This window comes from Verticillium dahliae, genomic scaffold (assembly GCF_000150675.1).
Source record: "Verticillium dahliae VdLs.17 supercont1.11 genomic scaffold, whole genome shotgun sequence".
Classification (NCBI taxonomy): domain Eukaryota; kingdom Fungi; phylum Ascomycota; class Sordariomycetes; order Glomerellales; family Plectosphaerellaceae; genus Verticillium; species Verticillium dahliae.
In genome coordinates, this window is record NW_009276930.1 from 959,454 (window position 1) to 982,731 (window position 23,278).

The 23,278-nt window shown below is 57.8% G+C and overlaps 8 protein-coding genes across 8 annotated transcripts; 4 read left to right on the top strand and 4 right to left on the bottom strand.

The window, feature by feature from the left end:
- Positions 1-5,811: 5,811 nt before the first annotated feature.
- Positions 5,812-8,055, top strand: VDAG_05936 (meiosis-specific transcription factor mei4; the record flags this gene model as incomplete). Its single annotated transcript, XM_009655333.1, has 1 exon — positions 5,812-8,055. One exon carries the CDS (start codon positions 5,812-5,814, stop codon positions 8,053-8,055), a length of 2,244 nt encoding a protein of 747 aa, XP_009653628.1.
- A 1,468-nt stretch (positions 8,056-9,523) lies between these two features.
- Positions 9,524-10,400, bottom strand: VDAG_05937 (uncharacterized protein; the record flags this gene model as incomplete). The annotated part of the gene is made up of 3 exons (XM_009655334.1): positions 9,524-9,714; positions 9,797-10,090; positions 10,256-10,400. The coding sequence occupies 3 exons, from the start codon at positions 10,398-10,400 to the stop codon at positions 9,524-9,526; spliced, it is 630 nt and encodes a 209-aa protein (XP_009653629.1).
- A 346-nt stretch (positions 10,401-10,746) lies between these two features.
- Positions 10,747-11,328, top strand: VDAG_05938 (uncharacterized protein; the record flags this gene model as incomplete). The annotated part of the gene is made up of 2 exons (XM_009655335.1): positions 10,747-11,070; positions 11,164-11,328. The coding sequence occupies 2 exons, from the start codon at positions 10,747-10,749 to the stop codon at positions 11,326-11,328; spliced, it is 489 nt and encodes a 162-aa protein (XP_009653630.1).
- Positions 11,329-11,693: 365 nt separating this feature from the next.
- On the bottom strand, positions 11,694-13,704 carry VDAG_05939 (uncharacterized protein; the record flags this gene model as incomplete). Its single annotated transcript, XM_009655336.1, has 3 exons — positions 11,694-12,962; positions 13,020-13,149; positions 13,202-13,704. 3 exons carry the CDS (start codon positions 13,702-13,704, stop codon positions 11,694-11,696), a joined length of 1,902 nt encoding a protein of 633 aa, XP_009653631.1.
- A 589-nt stretch (positions 13,705-14,293) lies between these two features.
- On the top strand, positions 14,294-15,710 carry VDAG_05940 (60S ribosomal protein L2). Its single transcript, XM_009655337.1, has 5 exons — positions 14,294-14,336; positions 14,520-14,579; positions 14,690-15,158; positions 15,237-15,334; positions 15,391-15,710. Exons 1-5 carry the CDS (start codon positions 14,325-14,327, stop codon positions 15,514-15,516), a joined length of 765 nt encoding a protein of 254 aa, XP_009653632.1. The 5' UTR covers positions 14,294-14,324; the 3' UTR covers positions 15,517-15,710.
- Positions 15,711-17,078: 1,368 nt separating this feature from the next.
- Positions 17,079-18,262, top strand: VDAG_05941 (adenosine kinase; the record flags this gene model as incomplete). The annotated part of the gene is made up of 3 exons (XM_009655338.1): positions 17,079-17,130; positions 17,195-18,149; positions 18,226-18,262. The coding sequence occupies 3 exons, from the start codon at positions 17,079-17,081 to the stop codon at positions 18,260-18,262; spliced, it is 1,044 nt and encodes a 347-aa protein (XP_009653633.1).
- A 443-nt stretch (positions 18,263-18,705) lies between these two features.
- On the bottom strand, positions 18,706-19,211 carry VDAG_05942 (uncharacterized protein; the record flags this gene model as incomplete). The annotated part of the gene is made up of 2 exons (XM_009655339.1): positions 18,706-18,819; positions 18,876-19,211. The coding sequence occupies 2 exons, from the start codon at positions 19,209-19,211 to the stop codon at positions 18,706-18,708; spliced, it is 450 nt and encodes a 149-aa protein (XP_009653634.1).
- Positions 19,212-19,244: 33 nt separating this feature from the next.
- Positions 19,245-22,519, bottom strand: VDAG_05943 (uncharacterized protein; the record flags this gene model as incomplete). Its single annotated transcript, XM_009655340.1, has 4 exons — positions 19,245-21,100; positions 21,155-22,053; positions 22,121-22,231; positions 22,311-22,519. 4 exons carry the CDS (start codon positions 22,517-22,519, stop codon positions 19,245-19,247), a joined length of 3,075 nt encoding a protein of 1,024 aa, XP_009653635.1.
- Between the last annotated feature and the right edge of the window lie 759 nt (positions 22,520-23,278).

The window sequence follows — 23,278 nt, forward strand, 5'->3', positions numbered from 1 at the left end:
GACGATTTGAACTGCGTCATGCCCTGCTTCTGGATTAAGCTCAAGCTGCCCCTACCTACTCCGCCTAATAGTGACGCGCCCACAGTCCCGGCGCTCGTCGACAGTGGCAGGCCCGATGGCTTCCTCAAGAGATTGCCTTGGGCAAGGCGCTCAAGAAGACGACGACCAAGGACAGCAGCGGTGCGGCAACAGCCGGTCGCGTGTTGGACTAAACGTCATGTGCGCATGCATGTCTGTAAGTACGCAGTAAGCTAGGCAGCAAGGGAAGGCACTCTGTGTTTTTGCGTGTATGAGTGGTGCAGGAGGAGGAGGAGGAGGAGGAGGAGGAGCAGAGAAATCATTGCCAAGACCATGTGCGCGCTCATGTCTCTGCGATCTCCGTGCTCCGAGAAACGTGTCGGTGGTATTTTTGTATGCACTATTCTAGCTATGTAGTCTGTCGGCCCCTATTTCCCAGCAAGACCAAGTTTATAAAAACCATACCCGTGAAGCCGGGGGAAGCGGCTCATTGTTTCGTCACACCTCGCTCTGTTCAGTTCCAGCATGGGCTCCTCTCTCTCTCTAGCCATCTGACGCGTGGCATGACTTTTGGACCCTCGACGATAAGTGCCCGTGTTAAGAGGCGCCTCGGTCTCGCCCCCCCCATAACGAGCGCTGCTAAGAACGTGCTGACTGGCAAAACTGTAAGATGGACCCAACGCAGACGAGGCAGGGTTATCCGAGACGGGGCGTGCCAGGTCGCAGAGCTGCCGGCGCCAGCCGTCGTGCGCGCTCCGACCTCGATGCAGACGCGGCGCGACGCACGCGCCTGGAGGCCGTCAGGTCCGTGGGAGGGGCCCTCACCGCTATGATGGGTTGAGGATAGGGGGGATTCCTGCTGGAAGAGAAATGAGTTGGGCGTCGAGTTCTGGAAGACGAGGGGCAGCTGCTCATTTCACGAGGTCTTGATGCGGGAGCCAGCCGAGTGCGCGGGCGGGAGAAACCTGCACGCAGGTCTGGGTGCAGGTCTGGGGACAACGACGATGTGAAACCTCGCGAGAGGGGTCCGTGTGAAGTTTCCAAGGGGCAGCGTGTCATGACGGGGAAGCTGAGTGGACGGTTGAGATCTGGAGATGAGAGGATCGGGGAAGAAGAAACGTTTGTTTCCCTGTTTGGTAAGCGTTTGTCAATTTTTTTCTTCTTTATTTCCTTCTTCAACCCTGCATCTGCAGAATGGTCATCGGACCGTGTTGCCTTTGGAGGTCGTCAATGAGAAACGGGGACCCAAGGGCGTTTTTTTTGGGGCGCGCCTGCATGCATGCATATTCAGGGGATCTTAGTCAGGGGATGTATCTGGGTCGTGGTGCTCGTTCGAGATGAACACGATGGCATTTCGGAAGATTGCGAGAAGGTCAAGCAGGTCCTGCAATGGGGCTCCGGATATACCGAGAGAGAAGCAACGAAGCAGCGAGTTTGCGTTTGACGCCAGATGGGAAAGGCGATCGAGGATCCGGAGTGCATCGCGTTTCGGAGGCATCGCGCGTTGGCGATCAAGGCCAAGTCGCATTGGCTAACCTAGCATACATGGTAGTTGGGTCGAGGATGGTCTGTCGGCGCTGCTCCTGATTTGCCTCATGAACATGGGGGCAGCAGTTAGTCACGGCACGCACGTTGAAGCCTGGCGAGAAGAGCCGGCCTGTCATGGTCGACAGGCCCAGGGTAGGCTTGCCGCCCGAGGCTAGATGCGCTGTTCGTGCAGAAGAGAAATTTGGGCGTTATGCGGAGAGTGGGTGTTCCGGAGCCGGGGTCTCGCTCGGTTTAGGTCTGGTCTGGGTCCGAATCCGACGGGGCAGGCGAGGCCATCGTGGAACGAACCGTCAGGTTGATTGGAGAGGGGACCGCCCTCCCTTCAAAAAATGTCAAGAGGGAGAAAAGGCTTGGTCTGATGGCATCTCATGATCGACGCGTGATGGGTCGGGCGGGCGAAACCTCGAGGCGGCATATGTTCGTATCCTCCCTGCACTCGGGAAGAGGCTGAGTTTCCGAACCTTTCAACGTCGAGGCTGTGACCTGTGACCTGTGAACTGTGAACTGTGAACTATGACTGCGAACTGTCATTTGTGAGTGGCTCATGCTGGAGGGACAGGGAGGAAAGACTGGAGCCGTGGGTTGAGCTAGGCTGAACGCTCGGATCGGGTTCGAGTCCAAGGTCTGAATGCCATGATGTCAGATGCAGCTCTGAATCTCTTTGGTGATGAGCTAATGACAGCCCGACTGAGATGATACCTGGCCATGGGAAACACTGAAACTGGTTCACCTCGGCCTGTCATTTGAGCACTGGGCTGCTTTTCTGCCCAAGCTTTGATCAGAGCCAGGCCCATGTGGGGGTAAGCTGAGTTAGGGCGAAGGTATTTTTTTTTCTTTTCTTTTTCTCTTCAGTACCTAGGGATAGCTGCGAATGACTTCAGAATGCCTGCTGTTCCAGGGGACCCTGTCTGAAGAGAAAGGCCTGAAGAGACGGAGCGACTCACAAAGAGTGACAGAGAACTCACAAGAGTGACAGAGAACTCACAAGAGTGACAGAGAAAGTGGAGGCAGAGAGGAGGACGAGGATTTGGATCACCATGGCGTCATTGGCTCGTCCTGGGTCTCGGCAGTGCAGCCTGGCGGTCCCAAGGTTCCATTCGCTCCGTTTGCTCCATATCTCAATCGGCTCCATCTGCCGGGGTGGAGGGGAGGGGGGGGGGGGGGGGGACACAGCGTTCTGCCATCTCCCGTGTCGCCCCGTCTGCAGTGGTACGTTGGCGATTCACGCTGGTGACCTTGGGAAGGGTCTGGAAAGGGGTCTCTGGGAAGGGGAGAGAAACGCGAAAACCTAGCAGGCTGGGTCACGTCTGTCCAACCATCCCAGGGCAGCGCCAATAGCTGCTGGCACGCGGTCGTCGGCACAATGAAACAGAAGCCCTGGGGGAAGTAACCCAGCCCGAGCCGGCGTGCCAGGCTCACAAAGGAAAGAGAGAGAAAAAAAGGACTGCTAAAAATGGGCGCCCGGTAGTGGTTTGTCACGGGCATTCCGAATGATGAGTTAGTGGTGGTGGTGGCCTGTGGTGGAGTTGTAGAGGGGCAGGTTGGCCCGAGGGCAGCCCGGTACGGCGAGACCACTGGGTGTTGAGCTGAGGCGCTGCTGGGCCTCTCCGCTGGACAGGAATTACACCAAGTCATGCGGGGTTCATACTCTGAGCCGTGGCGAGGAGGCCTTCCCATCGACAAAGAACATGCCCATGTGTCATGACGATCAATGTCCCTCTGTGAATCAGGCACCTGTCTTCCTGTCTTTGCCATTGGGGATGACGTGAAGTCGGGATTAAGACAGACAGACCCGAATCTCGAATCTCACATGTCAGCAGATGGGCGGCCAAGTCAGGTACCAGAGTCGCTGGATGAGGTCCAATGGGCGAATCAGAAATTGCACTTCGCATGCAGGGAAGGTGCGGCGGGGTTCATTGGCTGACGTCAAACGGAGACGTCCCATTGGTCCGGAATGTAAACAACTGGGCGCGTCGACGCGTCTCGGCGGCGCGTCACAGGCCGACTTCACGGCCTCGAGGCGGCCTCGAGGCGGCCTTTGGTGCACTCGAGTGCATCTCGACACCGAGGCGAATCTGGCCACCAACTGGTCGGCCTTTGGCGCCCACAACCACAGCCAATCATGCCCGAAACCCTTGCACGACGTGCAACATGGTCTTCTGTCGACGACTGCTAATCTGGTCTGGTCTCGTTAGTAGGCCAAGTCGGTCATCACTCATCACGACGAAACTCGAGACGCGTCGACCAACACATGCAGCCTGCCCTTCCCCCTCTCTTCCGTCGCTGTCGATCCCAGCACTAGCAGCTGCCGACGAGACGTGCGCAGGACAATCCCATTCCCACTGCGTCCACTGATCGAGATGGCGCTCCATCATCCCAGCGTGCGGCACCACGCACGCGTCTGTCTTCAGCCTCTAGTAGCTAGACTCGAGGCTCAATCAGAAGGGCTTGGCTGCTAGTTCAGATAAGCCCGATCAGCGAACGCCTCTCAAAACCTACGATACCGCTTAGCACCATCTTGGCTTCGATACACTCCCCCCCCTCGTACTGCGTGCCGGTGTCCATTCGCCCGCAGTGTGAGCGTGGCGTGAGGGGCACCAACGCCCTCAACTATTCATCGCTGTGACCGAGTGTAGTACCAAGTCGCTAGTCTGGTTAACGATCTGTCGAGGACCGAAAAAAAACAACGAAAAAAAAACTAAAGGCCGCTGACTGCCCTCCTCGCCCGAATTTCCGCCGCAGAATCAATTTCTTTTCCCCTCTTGCTCTCAAACAAATTTCCAGAATCCAGCCTTCACAAGGCACCTGAGCCACTCCACTCTGCCGCCCACTTCACGGCCATCCCCCCTCCCCGGAGCTCGGGCCATCATCCATCATCCGTCGCCCATCGAGCGTGCCAGCAGCGTACCAGCAGCGTACCAGCGTGCCAACGCCAAAGCGCGTCCAGCTCTTCGTCTCGCGCGCCCACACCTTCCCAGTGCCACGACCCCCGGCCCAGGCTCCATCCCTGTCGCGCCCGGCCTCGCTCCTGCCCTGACCTGGCTTGCCTGGGCTGCTCTTCGTGTCAGCCCGCGGCGTGCTCGCCCAATCGTCGATCCCCGCTCTCTCCCTCGCCCCACCGGACCTGCGTGCTTGGGACCTTGCAACCACTGGCTCTGCCGTCTTTTTCGGGCAAGTCACGTCTGCCTCTGGCTGGCTGACCACCTCACCAGGCCCTGGCTGGTATCATCATCCCCACCCATCCAGGAAGCAGCAAGTCGGTCGAGTACCAAGGAAGAGTAGGTAGGAACCAGGAAGTAGCACCATAGCAAGGCGCGGCCCAGTCAAGCACTGGCACTGAAGCAGGTAGTACCTAGCTAGGAGGAAGGCGCGCACCCACCCACCTTCCACCTCCCACGGCTCGCGCTTGCCCACGCTCTCATAGGCTCCGGCGCGCCCTCTGGATCATCCACGTCCACAGCCTCTCCACATCCACTCTTCACTCCCGCTTCTCCGTTTGCTCTTTCCCGTCCTGCAGCTCTCCTCCTCCCCTCTTTTCACCACCACCACCCCATCCCGTTTCCCAAACCTCCAACGACCGAATCTGTCTCTCAACCTTTCGACTCCTTCGACTTGGACTTCTCCCAACAAAACTTTCGCCTTGCATCTTGGCTGCTGACACCAACGCGCCTTCAACCCATCCTCGACTGCTCGCACTCACCAACACGTCTTTCCACTTATCGCCACGACCGCCAACTGCCCACTGTCCTCGACACATGCGCGCGCGCGCCCTTCGATCAACCTAGTGAACCACGCACCATCCCAACACGTTCTGCTCAAACCACGTCCGAGATCGTGATCCATCCAACCTGCTTCGCACATCGCCCACCCCCATGGTCACAGAGAGCCCCTTGCTTCCACGACCCACCCGTCATTTCCAGAGACGAAAGACCCAGGTGAGCACATGAATCTCTTCTTTGAACCGACCCTCCCTTGATCATGCATCTCTGCCTCCCCACCCCCCAAGCCGCAAGCACAAGAATCCAGGAACACGGCCCGCCAACGCTGGTTCCTGCTTGATTAAACGCCCTGCCCTCTCCCTCGACATATTAGACCCGGGCCTCCGCACCCTAGCTAACCCAGAACCCTCCAAAGACGACACCCCTGTGTTATCGATCAAGCCTCACCAATTCCTTCGTCTGCTAGCTGCTAGACGTCCCGACGCCAAACGCTTCTCCTACCCCGATCATCCGTGGTCGAGTCGACATGGCCAGACCGACACGTCTTGCCGGCGGCGCCCAGGACAACTTTCAGATCTTCCGTGACGACTACTACGAAAATTTAACCCCCATGATGAGCCACGCACCAATGCCCGCCGTGGCCAAGCCTCCTCGTAGGCCCCTCGCCTCCTCCAACAGCAACGTCGTCCTCAACCCCCCTTCCTCCTCCTCGTTCCGACAGTCGCCCGTCAAGGGTGCTCACATGAACAGCGCGCCACTGAACTCGCTGCAACCCGCACAGAGCAACCGCCTCGGCATGGTCACAATGGCACCGCCATCCTCCAAGTCTGCCAACACGGACTCTCTTCAGAAGAAACCCTATCTCTCCAAGTTTAAGACGGTCGCCCAAAAACCCGTGACCGACGCGAGCTTCAACTACGGCAAGGAAAACGTGCAACCGCAACTGTTCCCTGCGCCTCCAACGATGAACTTTGACGCGTACTTTGTCCCGACGCAGAAGACGCCTGGAAAACGTGGATTGATGGATGCCGCTCCTATCAAGGAGGCAAGACCTGTGAAGAAGGCAAAGCTGGACGAATCTGGTCTCCCACCCTACGACTCCTTCCCGCCCATCACCGATGACGGCAACAAGCCCGGACACAGCTATGCGCAGCTGATTGGAATGGCCATTCTGCGATCGCCCCTCAGGCGCCTTACCTTGGCCCAGATCTACAAATGGATCTCGGACACCTTCAGATTCTACAAGGCCGAAGACGCCGGCTGGCAGAACAGCATCCGCCACAACCTCAGTCTTCACAAGGCCTTCATCAAGGTTGAGCGGCCCAAGGACGACCCGGGCAAGGGCAACTACTGGACCATTCAGACAGGCATGGAGCAGCAGTTCATCAAGGAGAAGCCCACACGTAAAACGGCCTCCACGGCCGAGAACCTGCCCGTCATGTCTACCCGCCTCGAACCCTCTCGCCCCGTCTCGATGCCTCTTCCCGAACCAACGCTGCCCCCGCCTGCGCCCGTCAGCCGCGCCACGCTGCCCCCGCTCCCGACGTCGCAGGCCACCCTGCCCGCCGAGATGTCGTCGGATGCCACGATTCCCATCTCCGATCCTGCCGGACCCGAAGACGCCGCCGACAAGGGCCCAGAGTCGGAGGCGCAGTTTGAGCGTCACCTGTACTCACCCATGCCTGCCGCCATGCACTCGTCCCCTCCTGTCCCTCGCCACATGGGCTCACAAAGCCGCACGCCGCCTCCCGCAGCGCGTTTTTTGGCTACATCGTCCATCAACCGCTCACACAAGCGCAAGTTTGCTTCCATGGACGACAGTGGCTACATTTCTTCTCTCGAGTCCTCCGCCATGAGGTCCACGAAACCCGGCCTGCTGACATCTGAGGCTGACCGCCCTCGCTCCAAGCGTGGCCGCACCAGCCGCGAGGGCCGCGCCGAGACGGAAATCGCCAGGCTCCGCGCTTCCTCCTACGACAGCCCCAGCAAGGGACGCTCGTACAACGCTCTGCCTCCTCCTTCTTCATCTCCCTTCCGGACCACCGAAGGGCAGATGCTCCCGCCTCTGACACCCGCCATGAAGCTGAAGGCTCCGCAACGTGCGCCGCCCTCGGCCTCGCCGAACACCAACCTGCAGATTCACCGCGACCAGGTCCGTGCCATGTTGCAATCACCGCTACGCAAGATGACAGGCGCTGGCGACGAGAACACGCCTTGGAGTCCTGCTTTCAATCTCGAGCACTCGTTGTACGATTTCAACAGCATGAACTATCCTGACCTCGACCTCTGGCAGGACCTGGACGAAGGCATGTTTGCCGGTGCAGCCGCCTATGAGTCGCCCTGCAAGAAGTCGACCAAGCGCCCCCGCATTGAGCGTACCCAGTCGGCGAGTGCTCTGGCCGACCTAACCAGTGCGCCCAACGGCGCTGCGGTTACTTCGACACCTTTCCTCAAGGGATCCGAAGCCATCACCTGGGAGACGCCGAGCAAGGTGTTCATGGGACTTGACTCGTCACCCTCCAAGCCTTACAGCATGCAGTCACCTAGCAAGCGCGCTTCCCCGCCCAAGATGGGCTCCCTTTACGATATGCCTCCCGATGGCTTCTTCCCCAACATTCTTGACGACCCCAGCTTCCTCATGGAGGACAGCGAAAACTACCCCCTCGACATGTGCCAGGGCTTTCAGAAGATCGGCTCGGGCTCTCAATCAACAGAGACCAAGGCGTCTACGAAGCCTGGACTCCCACGGAGCTACACTACCCGCTTCTAACAAGCGTGTAGAGCCTTGATCTGAAAAACGGTGAAGGGAGCTGCGCATTTTGCCCGGCCTCCGCTGGAGATGGACGCTACTTTTTTTTTTTTACGACGCAACGAGACAGACAGCACTCGCGACACCCTCAAAGGATGAAATGCTTCCATGGGGACGGGAAGCAGGGCCGGCCCACACTATTAGAGAGTGCCGAATGGGCTTCGCGGCTTTCCCTGCTGCCTATGATACTTTCCTTAACTATTCCGAGTAATGACGATAATGACGGACGGAGGAGACGCACAAACACTTGAGTATGGCTCGATGGATGGATTGCATGACGCAGCACGCACGGAAGCACGGAAGCACGGAAATTTGATTTTTTTGTATGTTTGATTTTCTGGGGGCTTGTGGAACACTTGGACTCGCCTGTGTCTGGATCGGATGAACGGCTGGCGTTTGCGGTTCTGGCTGGTCTGCGTTTGGCTAGGCAAGGAAAGGACTCGGATAGGCAACGGTGATACCATCGCTGGATGTGTACAGCTGCATTCTACGGATGGGGTAGTTTACTTGTCTTACACATTGACTGATTATGTTGACTACGGTTTTCCTCTCGTATTGGATTTGGTGCGGAGTACCCTGTTTTGACTTGATGATGTGATGTGATTTGGACGTCTGTGGGCTTGACATGTCCGCGGTTGACTCGATCCTGATCACTTGACACGATCTACTAGCGACTTGACATTGGGCGGCCTGACTCCCCCCCTTGCTTTCGAAATCGACGCTACAGAGCCCCGAGTCCACTCGCACCTCACTCAGCCGCTTGGTGACACGTCGGACGCCACCAGACGCCCCATCACCCACGCGGCTCGACGCAAGTATTCAATAGCTTTTCAGCAGCAGCGACCAGTTCCTGCACGGTTCATGCACGTGGGGGAGTGAACAAACGGGTCTCGACTTCTCTCTCTCTCGCTCATGCTCGCGCACCCAGGGTCTGTCTCGGCGTTATGGAAGGGGTATCTTTGTTCAAAGCACGGGCTCAGCACGCGGCGTGGCCTCTCTATAGAGTGATTGTTTAACCAAACCCAAAAAAAAAAAAAAAAAAGGCACGCAAAAGCAAAATCGCGCCGCAAGGGACGCCCACCTGCGAACGCCTGTTTCCCCTCGGAATCCGGACAAAAGAAAAGATGACGAGAGATGAATGGGGCAGGCCCGTGGAGCATGTCGTGGGGGTCCCTTGGTTATTTCCGAGTGTGTCGATGGTGTCGTCGTTTGGAGTTCGAGCGATGCAAAGGAAACAAGGTGCCCTTGGTCGTGGTATCGATTTGCAGCCTTGGTGCAGCCTTGAATGCTGGCTTCAGATAGGCTTGAATGCTGGCTTCAGATAGGCTTGAATGCTGGCTTCAGACAGCCTTGAATGCTGGCTTCAGACACCCTCGACGACACCCCCACGTCACATCGCCTCACGACAAGCACGCCAACCAGCTCGCCCTCAGTAAATGCCCATGCGCGAGGCCCAGCCGCCGCTCTCCTTCTGGTTGACGCTGATCGTATAGGGAAAGGGATTCGCGCCCTGGGCCGTGATGGGCGGGATATGGTCCTTGTGAGCGTTGGCGTGCGTGACGATTTTCATAACGGTCGTGAGGAGGGTCTGCTCCATGGCCTTGCGGACTTTTGCGCGTTCTGCTCAAGGGTCAGCACGACAGCCATCGACTGGGAGCAGCTTGGCTCCGAAGAAGAAGACGCCGAGCGGAGAGGAACGTACCGCTCTCGGTCCGCGGCTCGGCGACGGTGACCCGCACCGTCCACGTCTCCCAGCAGACCTCGTCGTCGCCGCCGCGGCCGACGAGCCAGGCCTTGCGGCGGCGGCGCTCGAAGAACTGCACCGTCACTTGGCCGCGGCCGTCGGCGGGGGCGGCGTCGAGGTGGCGCAGGCGCTGGTCGATGAGCGTCTCGAGCTCGACGTCGTCGACGTGCGGCAGCGTCAGGTCGAGGACGTCGCGGGTGCGGGGTGTCAGGGCGGGGAAGAAGCGGTGGAAGAAGATTGTGTGTAGGATTCCTATTTTCGGTCGTCTCTGGTCAGCGCGATGTACTTGAGAGTGCAGAGGGGGGATGCAGGCCGGGGGTTGTGGATGATAGATTGAGGCATCGAACGCAGCCATCGGAGCATGACGCGGGGTCCGGTCGGGGAAACGGCGCAAGCGGCAAAAGAAAGCAGACATACCTTTGACGACATCGCGCACTGAGGCCGGGTCGGCGAAGGCGTCTAGCATGAATTCGGGAGGGCTTCGTTGATCCATGGTCGTCGCGTCCAGTCTCTGTGTCGCCGGCGAGGGAGCAGCAGCAGAGGTCGTGACAAAGACGGACATGGCATTGGATGAGATGATGGAAGGACGGAGCGACAGACAGGCATGTGGGCAGGCGGGCAGGCGGGCAGGCGGGCAGGTGGGCAGGTGGGCACGGGAAGGGATGAGGGGCGGGCGGGGTGGGGCGGAGGGACGCGATAAGGAATGCAAAGTCGAGATAGAGGGCCCCCGAAAAGCTGCGCAAGCTGCTTACGGCAATACAATGACCTCAGACAGATGCACCTATCGGGTTCCCCCAGCCCGCGAACAACCGCGAAGCTCTAGACCACGTCCATTCGTGTGTGTATATGGTGTGCCACGACTATCAATCCCCTTCAAGAGCAGCCCTCCCAGAATCACATTGCCCGCCATGGACACTTCAATACCCACCCAGATCGCCGAGACGGTCCAGACAGCACACATCAACCGCGCGCCCTCGCCGACCCACGACCTCAATCCCTCGACCGCCGCCTCCGAGAAGCGCCCCGTCGACATTGATCTTGACCTCGACTCGGCGTCTGATGACGGCATCGACAACCTCGAAGATGCCATTCCCTACAGCGTCCTCCGCCCGCGGCGTCGCTCCCACAATCTCCCGCCCATGCCCGACCTGCGCTTCGAGCAGAGCTACCTCAACAGTCTCGCCAAGGCACAGTCATGGCAGGGCGTGGCATGGATCACGACGAGGGACCAGGTGCGTGGCGCTCACGGGGGCATGCGCGAAGGGGAAACCATGCTCGACGCTTCCGGCAACGAGTGGGAGCAGTGCTGACACCTCAGTGGATAGGTCTTGATGCCGCTGGTGCAGGGCGTCGTGTACAACCTCTTCCTCCTCGGCTGGCAGAGCTGGAACCGCAACGCACAGATCCATGGGAGCTCCGTCGGCGCGAGGGTGCGTCGGTGGTGGTATGGCGTCAACAAGTGGGCGATACCCGCGCCAATCAGGAGGTAGGGACCTCATCACAGGCCCGAAATGAAGGGCACATTCGGCCAGGCGGCCGCCGGTACGGCGATAGAGCACGGCCAGTATTCCAGCCAAGGCAAAGGGGCAAAGGGCAAAAGACCTGTATCCATAGCATGCTACTAAACACCATCGCTCATAGCGGTGTATTCTCTTCTAAGTCATGAAACAACCACGCACGCACCCTGCGGCACTGGTCGTCGTGATAATATCTGATTCGCCTTGATAGATAGGAGCCATCCCCGGGGCGCCTTGAGCTGCAGACATCGTGAAAACACGGTAAGCCTCATCCGAACCGCCCGTCCTTTCCCCGTAAACGCCGTTCCACGCCTCGGTCAACAGAATGCTCCCATCATTCAGAGAGCCGAACCATCATTCACAGGCCCTGCCGCGACGCTCTTCTCCGGGCTTCCCCTAAAAGCCAGGGACGTGGGACCCGGCAGAGCCACAATCTCAGGTTCCGGTGTGCGTTCCGTCTGCAAGCTCTTCGGTGTCGGGACCTTCTGGTCATCGGGCTTCTCGTGTCGAACTTCCTTCTTGCCTTCGGGAGAAGGAGTCAGATTTGTCGCCGTTGCTCCATCTTTAGGGTTTGGTCGCTTGACCTTGAGCTCCACTATTAGCTCCTGTCGCGGCCGGTCTTCGAGATCATCTTCCACCATGGCCTCGTCATCGTCGACATCGTCATCATCGTCATCATCGTCCTCTTCGCTTTCCTCTGGCTGATGGTCGTCTGCCTCTTCCTCGTCGTCGCCAAGGTCAGGCTCGACGAGATCCCCCTCATCGTCCGTCTCATCGGCCGAGTAGCCTCGAGACCTGCTGCCCCGGGCCCTGCCATTACCGGCATAGTTGACTGCTGCCGATCGCCGGGGTCTGCCATTGGCGTTGACGCCGCCGTCTTCCGGATCATCTCCTTGCACACTAGGCGCGGCACTGCTAGTGCCCTCAGCCTCCAGACGATTCGGCGCCCGTACTTGGCGGCCGCTCGCAGTCGTCAGGGGACCCGCCAGCTCGGTAGGCGTGTGTGTGCCGGTGTTACGAGTCGATCGGCGCGTAGAGTCGGTAAAAGAGCCATCCTCTTCGTCCGAGTAAGTGTACTTGACGCGCTTGCCACGTGTGCGCCCCTCGTACAGAGAGAAGCCAGGGGAAGGCCGTTTGAACCGATTCCTCTGCGCCTGGCGATATTCGCGTCTACGGCGTTTCTGGTTCTTGTCAGTAGCCGAACAAGAGAGGTCGGGCCTTGCTTGGCAGCTTACCTCTTCTGTAGCCTCGAACCTGGGAACGGCCGCAAGCATCTGTTGTGCAAGCTTCTTGGCTTTTGGACCACCATCCTTCGTCTGTAGCTTCTCGGCCAGTGCGTTCAGCTCTTCGATTGACCCAGCAACAGAGATCCAAACGCGGTTGAAGCTTGCTGGGTTGCCCTCGCGATAGACTCGGAAGGCCGTGTCATCCAGGCCCTCGACCAGAAAGTAGCGTCTCTTGTCACTATCAGAGCCCCATGGCTGGACGGAGAGTGGCTGGTTCATGTCGTCTTCGTGACGATTCTGTTTGTAAGACTTGGTGATGATGGCCTTGACAGCATCGGAGGCGGAGAGAGACCAGAGGATCAGGGCGCGAAGTATCTTGAGCTAGTGGAGCATGGTATCAGCAATGAGCTGTATCGAGGGAGGGCTCGTTTTACATACCCTCTGCACGTTGTTCATGTCGTTGAAGGTGACGCCGCCAGACAACGGGCTCTTGCCTTCCCATGCTCGAGGCCACTGGCTCTTGTGGCTACTGATGGCATCCTCCAACGCGCGCATGTAGTGGCCGGGCCTATGACCTGATTAACGATATTGAAGGGTACCGACTGGGGCAGGTGGCATACTTGACGTCCTGCTTGCGGTTGAGTAGCAGTCCGAGCACGGCGCACAGGAAGTTTTCAACTCGCTGGCCAGGCGGGCTGTCGCTGATATCAGTCTCGAGTTCTTGAGGGCCAAAGTTGGCAAGCGACTTGGGCATGGCTTCGTTGAATCGGCTTCGGAACATGACAATGAACTGGGAGCGCAATCGCGAATTAGCAATATGGCCTCGGGACTTTTGCGCAAGCGCGTATGTCGCGTCCATCGCGACAGGACATGCGACGCGCTGGATACATACAGCAATATCAGGGTTGTCGGCCAGAACGAATTCATGCGGAGGTGATGGCGATCGTTTACGGGGAGGCGGCGATGCCTCCTTCTTTGTCGTCGCTTTTTTGCCCTTCGCAACCTTGGGGAAGAACTTCTGAATGCCTTTCTTGGGCGGCGAGGGAGGGTTGTCGGACTCCATGTCAGAAGGGGCTGGAGACAGCGAAGACAAAGATGAAAGGTCGGAAGAATCGTCCGCCATTTTGGCAGCGGTCAATTCTGATCCTGGCGCGTGGCAAGAGGTGGTGGGAGCAGGCACTTTCAGGTGATGGTGGAAGGAACGCGTTCGACGTGTCGGAGGAAGGTACGACTTAATAGGTACAGTACCCAGCAGGTAGGCGCGGTGACGGGAGGTGGAGCTTCGGGGGTAAAGGGTAGGGGACGTGGTGATGGAGGAGAGAGAGAGGTCTCGGCCAGCCAGCCAGCCACCAGCCGATTCGACAACTACATGACCATGGCCCAGTTGAGCCGCACAGCCCAGGCAAGAAGCTGAGTGACCATAGCGCAGATGAGCGGCCTTCATCTAGCTGCTTTCTTGATGATGCATGTTAGGTTATCGCGAATTTGGGATCCAACACTATCCATGCGCTGACTGGCTGAACGATGGGGCTACAGAAAGGCGATACCCCACCCAGGTCCTACACACGAAGTTGAACGACCACGTCTGGGAGAGTGGGGCACATGGGCAAGAAGTGCGCAGGTCACGTGGGCGGCACTGGCCCGTTTGGTTGCCCACAACTCTCTGAGAAAAATCGCTACCTTTGACCGAAATACCCTAACCTCCGTCCATCACCAACTCATTCCGCCGCACAGGAAGTCAAGATGGGTCGCGTCGTAAGTGCCGCCTCGATTCGCAACAACATGGCCATTGGAATTCGAGTCGCTGGATTGTTCTTGGGGGACGACGACGAATTTCGACCGCCAGACCTCGACGGCGCCTCGACTCGAATATTTTCTGGCCATGAAGCTGCAACTTCAACACAGGAGGACAATGGGCGCTGACACAACCTTGCACAGATCCGCAACCAGAGAAAGGGCCGCGGCTCGATCTTTACGGCCAACACCCGCCTCAACAAGGTGAGAAGCGACCCGATTTCCCCTGCCCCGCGAAAACGGGACTGGGACGAAAACTCCCCCCCCCCCCCCCCTCCAACGAGGACGAAATTTCCTAACTTCCATCATCACAGGCCCCGGCCAAGTTCCGAACTCTCGACTACGCTGAGCGCAATGGCTACCTCCGCGGAATCGTGAAGGAGATCATCCACGACCCCGGTCGTGGTGCTCCCCTCGCCAAGGTCACCTTCAAGGACCCCTACAAGTTCAAGCAGCACACCGAGACCTTCATCGCCAACGAGGGCATGTACACCGGCCAGTTCGTCTACGCCGGCAAGAACGCTGCTCTGACCGTCGGCAACATCCTGCCCCTGAGCTCCATGCCCGAGGGTACCGTCATCTCCAACGTCGAGGAGAAGATTGGTGACCGTGGCACCCTTGCCCGTACCTCCGGCAACTACATCACCATCATCGGCCACAACCCTGATGAGGGCAAGACCCGCATCAAGCTTCCCTCTGGTGCCAAGAAGGTCGTCCACAGCCGCTCCCGTGGCATGATCGGCATTGTTGCTGGTGGTGGCCGTACCGACAAGCCTCTCCTGAGTATGTTTTTTTTCGCTGCCTGGCGCTCCGGGGGCCATTATTGCACGAGAAGCGCAGATTTGCTGATTCCATTTACAGAGGCTTCGCGTGCCAAGCACAAGTTCGCTGTCAAGCGCAACTCGTGGCCCAAGACTCGTGGTGTTGCCATGAACCCCGTCGACCATCCCCACGGTGGTGTAAGTAGCAGCGACCGCTTTGCGCTCGGGACAGAAGACGCTGACACAAGACACAGGGTAACCACCAACATATCGGCAAGGCCTCCACTATCTCTCGTTACGCTGTCGCTGGTCAGAAGGCTGGTCTCATCGCCGCCAGGAGGACGGGTCTGCTCCGTGGTACCCAGAAGGTCAAGGATTAAAAAGCTGGCTAGGATGGTATCCATGGTTCCATTGGGATGGTGTTACGCGGTTGGCATCTTTCGAGGTACTCGCGAGGGCAAAAAAACTCGTAGCTCTGGTGGCAAGTACCATGACATTTCACGCATTAAGAAACCATGCCCCGGATGTCAGCGATGTGTGTCGGATACCCCGCGAATACAAATGTTCACGACCCAAGGAAGTGATGCATTAAGGGGACACCATTGATTTGTGTGACTGGAACATGCGACGAAGGGTCACGTTCTCCCAAAGACGCCTATACTTTGGCGCTTACAACGTCTTGGCCGGGCTCAACAGCGCTCGCTACACTTTTCTTCTCGCACACTGGATTTGAGGGTCATGACATCCACCATGAGCACCATCCCCGCCTACCTAGGTTAGGCGAGGGTCGCCAATCCCTACAATGTCGTAGAATTAACCCTTTTCAGGTCAGTTCACGATGCGGCCAGTTACGGGATCTGCCACGAGGGGACGGGTTGGAGTCTCGTAAGAAAGGGTTGATCGATCGGCGTTCAGTGTTGCTTGTTGGAGCGACGTTTATTTGGGTTGATTGAGTATGGAGATACAGTATCCGAGAGACACTCGGGCGATACTTAAGAGCGAAATTGAGTGCGTCACGTCACCCACGTCCTAAGCCAGCCAGACTCGAAATCATTTGGTTCTGGTGTTCGCATGGCCTTGCACTTGACACGCATCATTGCTTGCCATTCGTCGACGGGTGAACCGTAAGTAACAGGAATGAAGACGGACAAATCCGGCGCGTGGGCATCAAAGTGCTAACGCCGTACTACTACATCTTCACTTGCACGATTCATCATAATTGGGCCTGTCGTCGTGTAATTAGTGCTTTCCTTCGGCCGTGTCACGACAAGTGCTTCGATCGCTTGATGCCCACTAGCATGCGTTACAGGAAGCACATCGTCGTTGATAGTTCGGCTGGGAGCAACCTTTGCTATCTCAGGCTACCGACGATATCCACTTTGCTTGTGCGATGCTCGCAGTATTCAGGACGGTCTGCAGTGAAATGTTTGTCGGCACTTGCGTGTCAGGTTTTCTTCGACTACTGTCCCCTGTTTCACCCAAGACCAACCATATCAGTTTCCAGGTCAGCCTGCCGTAAGCTGACGGGCACAATGGACCTCAGCAGCATCGATGAAGCAGCGCGACTGGGGATGTTTTATACACCAGCCGGAATTGTCTCTTGAGCGGCCTGCGTGGCTCAGCTGCTGACCTGAAAAATAATGTGACTTCTGCGGAGTGGTAAAAGTAGCAAGATGGGAGACGCCGATTGCCGGGCGGGGACCGACTCGCTGCCACGACCGGAATCTCCCCTGAAAAAGTCATTCTGTGTTGGTTGAATGGTCAGGGGGTGGGCCGGCGGAGAAAAGCTGCCCCACGGAGGGACCAGCGACCCCTCGATGCTTGAGGGATTCTACACCCCACCTCCAAGTTTCCCTCTGACAACCCCGCCATCACCATCAACATCAGCAAAATTTCTCCCCTCCCCTCCAATCCCCCCAATATTCACATACCAGTCATCGCCATGGCCGCCATAAAGGAATACAGCCTTCTCGTCCTGGAGAACCCTCTCCTCGGTATGACCGACACCCATGGCCAAAGAATCCTTGACAAAGCTACGAGCTAACCCCTCACCGTCAGATATCCAGGCCGTTGGCAACCAGGAGCTCCTTGACAAGTACAAGCTCAAGGCCAACGATGCCATCCTCGCGTCTGAGGAGCACCTCAGCATCTACGAGGACCTCCTCACCAACTACGACGCCAAGCTGATTGCCGGCGGCGCTGCCCAGAACTCCGCTCGCGGTGCCCAGTACCTCCTGCCCCCCAACTCGGTCGTCTACCTCGGCGGTGTCGGCGATGATAAATACGCCGCCATCCTCCACGACGCCGTCAAGGCTGCCGGCCTCCGCGTCGAGTACCGCGTCGACCCCAAGACCCCCACCGGCCGCTGTGGTGTCGTCATCACCGGCCACAACCGCTCCATGTGCACCGAGCTCGGCGCCGCCAACACGTACGCCATGGACCACATTGACCGCCCCGAGATCTGGCAGCTCGCCCAGAACGCTGACGTCTTCTACGTCGGTGGCTACCACTTCACCGTCTGCCCCCCCGCCATCATGAAGCTGGCCCGCGAGGCCGCCGCCAACGACAAGGCCTTTGTCCTCTCCCTGTCCGCCCCCTTCATCTGCCAGTTCTTCAAGGAGCCCCTCGACGCCGCCGTGCCCTACTGCGACTACATCATCGGCAACGAGACCGAGGCCGCCGCCTTCGCCGAGTCCCACGGCCTCCAGTCCGCCGACCTCAAGGCCCTCGCCCGCGAGGTCGCCAACCTGCCCAAGGAGAACACCAAGCGCAAGCGCGTCGTCATCTTCACCCAGGGCACCGAGCCCACCTTTGTCGCCGTCCAGGGCGAGGACGAGGTCAAGGAGTACCCCGTCAAGGCCATTGAGAAGGAGAAGATCAACGACACCAACGGCGCCGGCGACGCCTTTGCCGGCGGCTTCCTCGCCGGCCTCGTCGAGAAGAAGTCCCTCGCCGAGAGCGTCGACCGCGGCCAGTGGCTCGCCAAGCTGTCCATCCAGGAGCTCGGTCCCTCGTACGTTCCACTCCGACCCTCTGACCTCGTCCATCCCGTCACTTGCAAAACAGAGCTGATTTTCTATCCCACATAGGTACCCCTTCCCCAAGCAGACCTACGAGTCTTCTTAGATCGGTCCAGGATCGACCGGGAGCATAGCGACTTCTGAACCTCACCCAAGCTCGCAGCAGAGCAGGGCCAGGTTCCGGGATAGGGCGAGGCGTTGCAGGTTTCACAAGGGAAAAACAGGTTTCAACAACAGGCGTTTTAACAACACCCCATGGAAGAGGGTTGGTTCACCCACCATTTAGCGAGAACGGCGAGCGTTCTTATTTTTTTGCATCAACTTGCAAGCAAGGAGAAAAATTCCCCGGCCCCCACGCCCTAGATCTGGATGATGATAAACGTCACGGATTACAGGGCTAAAGTGTTGTCGGCCAGTTTTTCTTTTATCGGGTTTTCATTTTCCCATCATCTACGGGCAGACTCGTTGAACAGGCATCTAACTAGGAGGCTGCGTTCGTCTCTCCTAGAAAGAGAGGCGAGCAGCCCAAGACAGCTTCAGCTCCTCTCATCAACGTATTCCCCCCGCGTCTCGTGCATTGTGAACGTAATGATCCGTACAAGTGGTGCTCCAACTCGCCCCCACAGTTTTTCCAGACACTTTTGGATGCTGCGCCGATTCAACCTAGAGAATATGGGTTAGGACATCAATGACCAATGCAGAACGCGTGTGCCACTTACAGCTCCAAATAACACCCACAAGCTTACGGTGGCCCCCCCACCTCTGACCACTGGCAAGAAAACAATGCCTGATGAGCGAGACAAAGGGGGGGGGAGGTTGTTTGATAGCAGAAACTCCCTTCTACCGGAGAGTCGGGCCCGACTTTTTCGAAAGACTCGCCTGTGTCGTTGCGCACTTTGGCACCCTACAACACAGCGAACCAAGAAGAAAAAAAACCAGGGCCGCATTAAGGGCAGGGGTCGGATGATTTCCGAAGGAAGAACTGCCGCAGGCTTGAACACTTTCAGAAGAATGCACTGAACTGAAACAGGCAGAAGCACAATGGCGAAAAGCATGTAGCAACCAAGGGGACCAGCTTGCGAGACGACCTAGCGGGCGCGACGTTGGCTTTCGTCGTCGTCGCCGCCTCTCCGCGCAGCCTGGAGGACCATCTGGTCATAGCTGCCAGCGTAGGCGTCCGTCTCGTTGGCGCTGCTCCTAATCAGGTTTTTGTAATGGGTCGGATCATCCGTGCCCTGGAGGCTGCCGCGGCCAAAGGCCGTGAGGGGGCCGAACTTGGGGTCCCAGTTATAGGGTGTGCTCTGAAAGAGGCTGCTGGCTTGCGAGAATGCCATGCTCGATCCAGGAAAGTGTCCTTCGTGCGAGAAGAGCTGCTGCTCCTGCTTGTCGGCATTGGCGAGGGTCGAGCGCGAACCACCGTAGCCATGAGAGTGTGACATGGAACGGCCGCCTTGGCTTCCGTGACCGTTGGTCGGCGGCAAGGCGCGAGGCCAAGCGTCGGCGCCGGCAGCCGTGTAATCTTGGCTGGCCGAGCGAGACGTGGCCTTGGGAACATCGAAGGCTTGGAGCAGGCGGGCGCGGTGGGCTGCGAGACCAACGTCGGGCGACAGGGGGCCGTATTGCGGATATTGTTCTGCAAGGCTGTGGACCCTGCCGTTGCCGACCTGGTGTCCCTGGAGGTTCATGTTGCTGAATGCACCGCCGAAATCTTGACCATCGTGGTTGGCAAGAGCAGGATTGGAGAATACATCCGGGCGTGCAAGCTCCGCAGATCTCGTGTTAGGGGTAGGCTGATAGACCATGCTCCAGGGCAGAGCAGGAAAGGCGCTGGCACTTGCAGCGCCGAAAGCAGACGGGTCTCTGGGGCGCGCACCGCCAAAGACTTCGTTAGCAGTGGCAGAGTGCATTCCATAGGATGAATCATCGTGTTCCTGCTGAGCAGACGCAGGGAAGTTGTCCATGCCTGAGTGAGCATCCGGGGGTTGCATGAAATCGTTTACCATATTCATGACCTCGCTATTCTCGCTGAAGTCATATTCAGTTGTGTTCATGGTTGCGTTCTTTGGCTGGATAGGCACTGTGTTCGGGCCGTAACAATTGCCACTGACGTATCCGTTGCGGCCACTCTCGTGCGCTGCATTTGAACCCTTGACCAAATTGCTGCTGGCGTCATTTGGGGCCACCTCAAGCGAAGGTCGGCTGTCACCAGCAGCAGGCTGTCTAACGCTCTCGGGATTCTTGACGTATCCAGCTGACTGAGAGGGCTCTTGAGTACCGTACTGCTGAGGGGAGGCTTGAGTCTCCTGGGTGGTCGGAACGACCTCGCCGTAAGTGAAGACAAGTCGATCCTCATGGAAAGCGAACGGAAGTGCTGAATCCTCGGTCAAGGCATAGCCACAGAGAAGAACATCCAGCATGCGGGCAAGGCCAGCCTCCCAGCCTTCCAAGAGTTTGCCATCATAGTAGTCACACAGGGGCTTCACCACGTTGAGCTCCTGGTTGAACGATAAACGGCATCTCGGTTCGAGTGTCGGATCGTTGAGGGGGAGAAGACCAATGGCCATGTGGTCTTCCGGAAGCATGTGGGGTGCGAGGCTCAAGCCGTCGCCGCCGTGCAGCTCAGCGATGAGGCTGAGGCATTCAGCAAGCAGCTTCCCAACTTGCTCAACGGGCACATTCGGTGAAGCTACGCCAACTTCAGCGCGGCAGGCAACGAGCCAAGATGTGTATAGGCGCACGAGCGGAAGGATCACAAGCTCTGTCGGAGTCGACTGGGGCCGCGTGCTGTTGTTGTCCGACAAATCCTTGCCGGCGTGTGCGTCCTCCCAGTCGATGCGCTCAACCTTCAAGGTCTCCAGCTCTGTCTTGAAGATGTTCAAAATAGTGCCGAAGAAGAGGAAATTGAGGCGCAAGATATTCTTCGGGTAGAGCGAGGCCTCGTTTTCTGGGCCCGTGTAAGCATTCACACTCGCAAGCGTCACTGGATCATTCAACCTACCCTTGACCGACTGTGTAGCCACATAGTAAGCGGCCATATTGATAAGTACCATCTTCAGAAGCATCGCGCTTGCGTCAGGATCTCTAATAGCGGCATCGAGGCGATGGATGACCTCAGCCTCCAGCTCGCGCTGCTGGGGGAAAGGCTCTCCACGGTAACAATAGGCATGAAGCCTGAGGAACCACATCATGAGAGGATCGTAAGGGCCGGATTGCTTGGGCATGCCAGACTTGACAGAGCTGAGGGTTGCCTTAAACTGGAGCTCGAGGTTGTTGGTAGCGCGCGGATGGGGTTCTTCAATAGCGAGAGACCGGAAGAAGTGGTAGACAATGTCGAAGTCACGCTTCTCATCCAGGTAGATGATGGCCATCTGGTGGTGAGCGTGGCCCACGGTCGGCTTAAGATCGTGAGCAAGTTCGTAATAAGTCAAAGCCAGATGGGTACTGGGCTTCTTGTTGTGGCGGACCTGGAGTCGGTACCGAACCAGATCGCCTAGGCGGATGAGAGTCATGTAGCAAGAATGGAGGGCCATGAGACGGATGGATGAAGGGACATCATTGGTTCGGTCCTTCCCGCCGTTGCCACTGTTGGAGTCTTCGGCATCCTTTTGTTCGGACGAGATGCGTCTAGCAGCCACCTGCAATTCAGGAATGCCGTATCGATTGGCAAGGCGCCGGATGTATTCCTCGTAGAAGCGCTGGGAAAGCTTGAGGAACCGGACGTAGGGCGTCTCGAGCTTGCTCTTAAGCACTGCGAGCTGGGCTGTTCGGACTCGGTTGAGTGAATTGCGATACTCGCTGTTGACCAGAACGTGCGCCTGCCAAAGAGTCTCCTCGACGTTTTCTTTGGCAGCATAGATGTAGTCCATGAAGAGGGTCTGCACGCAGAGCAGGCGCAAACTTGACAACGTTAGAAAGCTGTCTTTGCAGGCATTGACTGTGAAGCCAGGGACAAAAAGAAACTTACTGGGCAAGGATCTCGGCCAACTTCTCGTACCGTGGAATGTTGCTCACATCCTCCTCACGTCGGAGCTTCGCAACCTGCGAGCTCAAGAGCTTGCGGATCTTCTGAGCCTCACTGTAGTTAAATTGTTGTTAGTCTAGATCCTCCTCACCGATGCAAACTTGCAAGCCAGGCAACACTCTGGGGGCCTTACGTCCAAACATCCTCCACATTGGGCATCTGTGGCTGTTGTTGCTCTCCCTCCATGGGCTGCTGCGCCTTCCCAACCTGTTCCGGCTTCTTCGCCAGTTTCGGCGTCTCTGACGGCTTGGAAGGGGTTGCCTGCGCCTGCTCGTTCTGCTTTGCATTTTTCGGTTGCTTTGCCTGGCGCGAGTGCCTCGAGGTCTTGGGTCGATCAGCCATGGTGGCAGATTTGTCGCGAGCTACTCGGCAAACTTGCGAGGTGGCGAGCAGTGCGAGAAGAATGCGCGCGTCTCGCGATGAGCAGACTCTGCTTGTGCGATGTGTCGAGACAAGAGAGCCGAGTGTCTCGTCTTTGTTGTCTTTCTGTATCGGGATCCCCTGGCTTCCGGATCGAAAGCAGTGTTTGATGCGATTGCCGTGTAAGGGGGGGGAGGGATCAAGTGTGATCGCAGCAGGTCGTGTGCTACGCCCTCACTCTACGGAAAGCTGACTTCGTAGTCTCGAGAGTTCCATAACCTCGTTCGTTGGTCTTGGGAGGAGGGCGGTCGGGAAGAGAGTGGTCCGAGGCAACAGCAGGTGATGAGGATGCGACGGCTAGAGGAGAAAACATTGGGCAACGGCAGATACAGGAATATGCGGCAAAACAGCGCCCAGAGGCACAAGGTTCGGACATTCAAGAACAAAAAAACTCTAACAAGAGATGAGCGCGCACGCGTGCGTCAGGTGATGCGACAAGGACTCTGGGAGAGGTCGTTGGGAGCAGGTCGCGATGTGTTTTCCCAGCGTCGCGGAAACTCAAGAGGCAAAAGACAAAGCTAGCCTCGCCTAAATCTCCATTATGACCCTGATGTTGGATTGCTCTGCCCCTCAGGTACGCAACGTTCGCCATGAGGCTCGTGCAGAGGCGCTAGGCCATGCTGATCGTCAAGAGGCACTTCGACCACCTTCAACCCCACCACGCTCGTTTACGACCTGCAT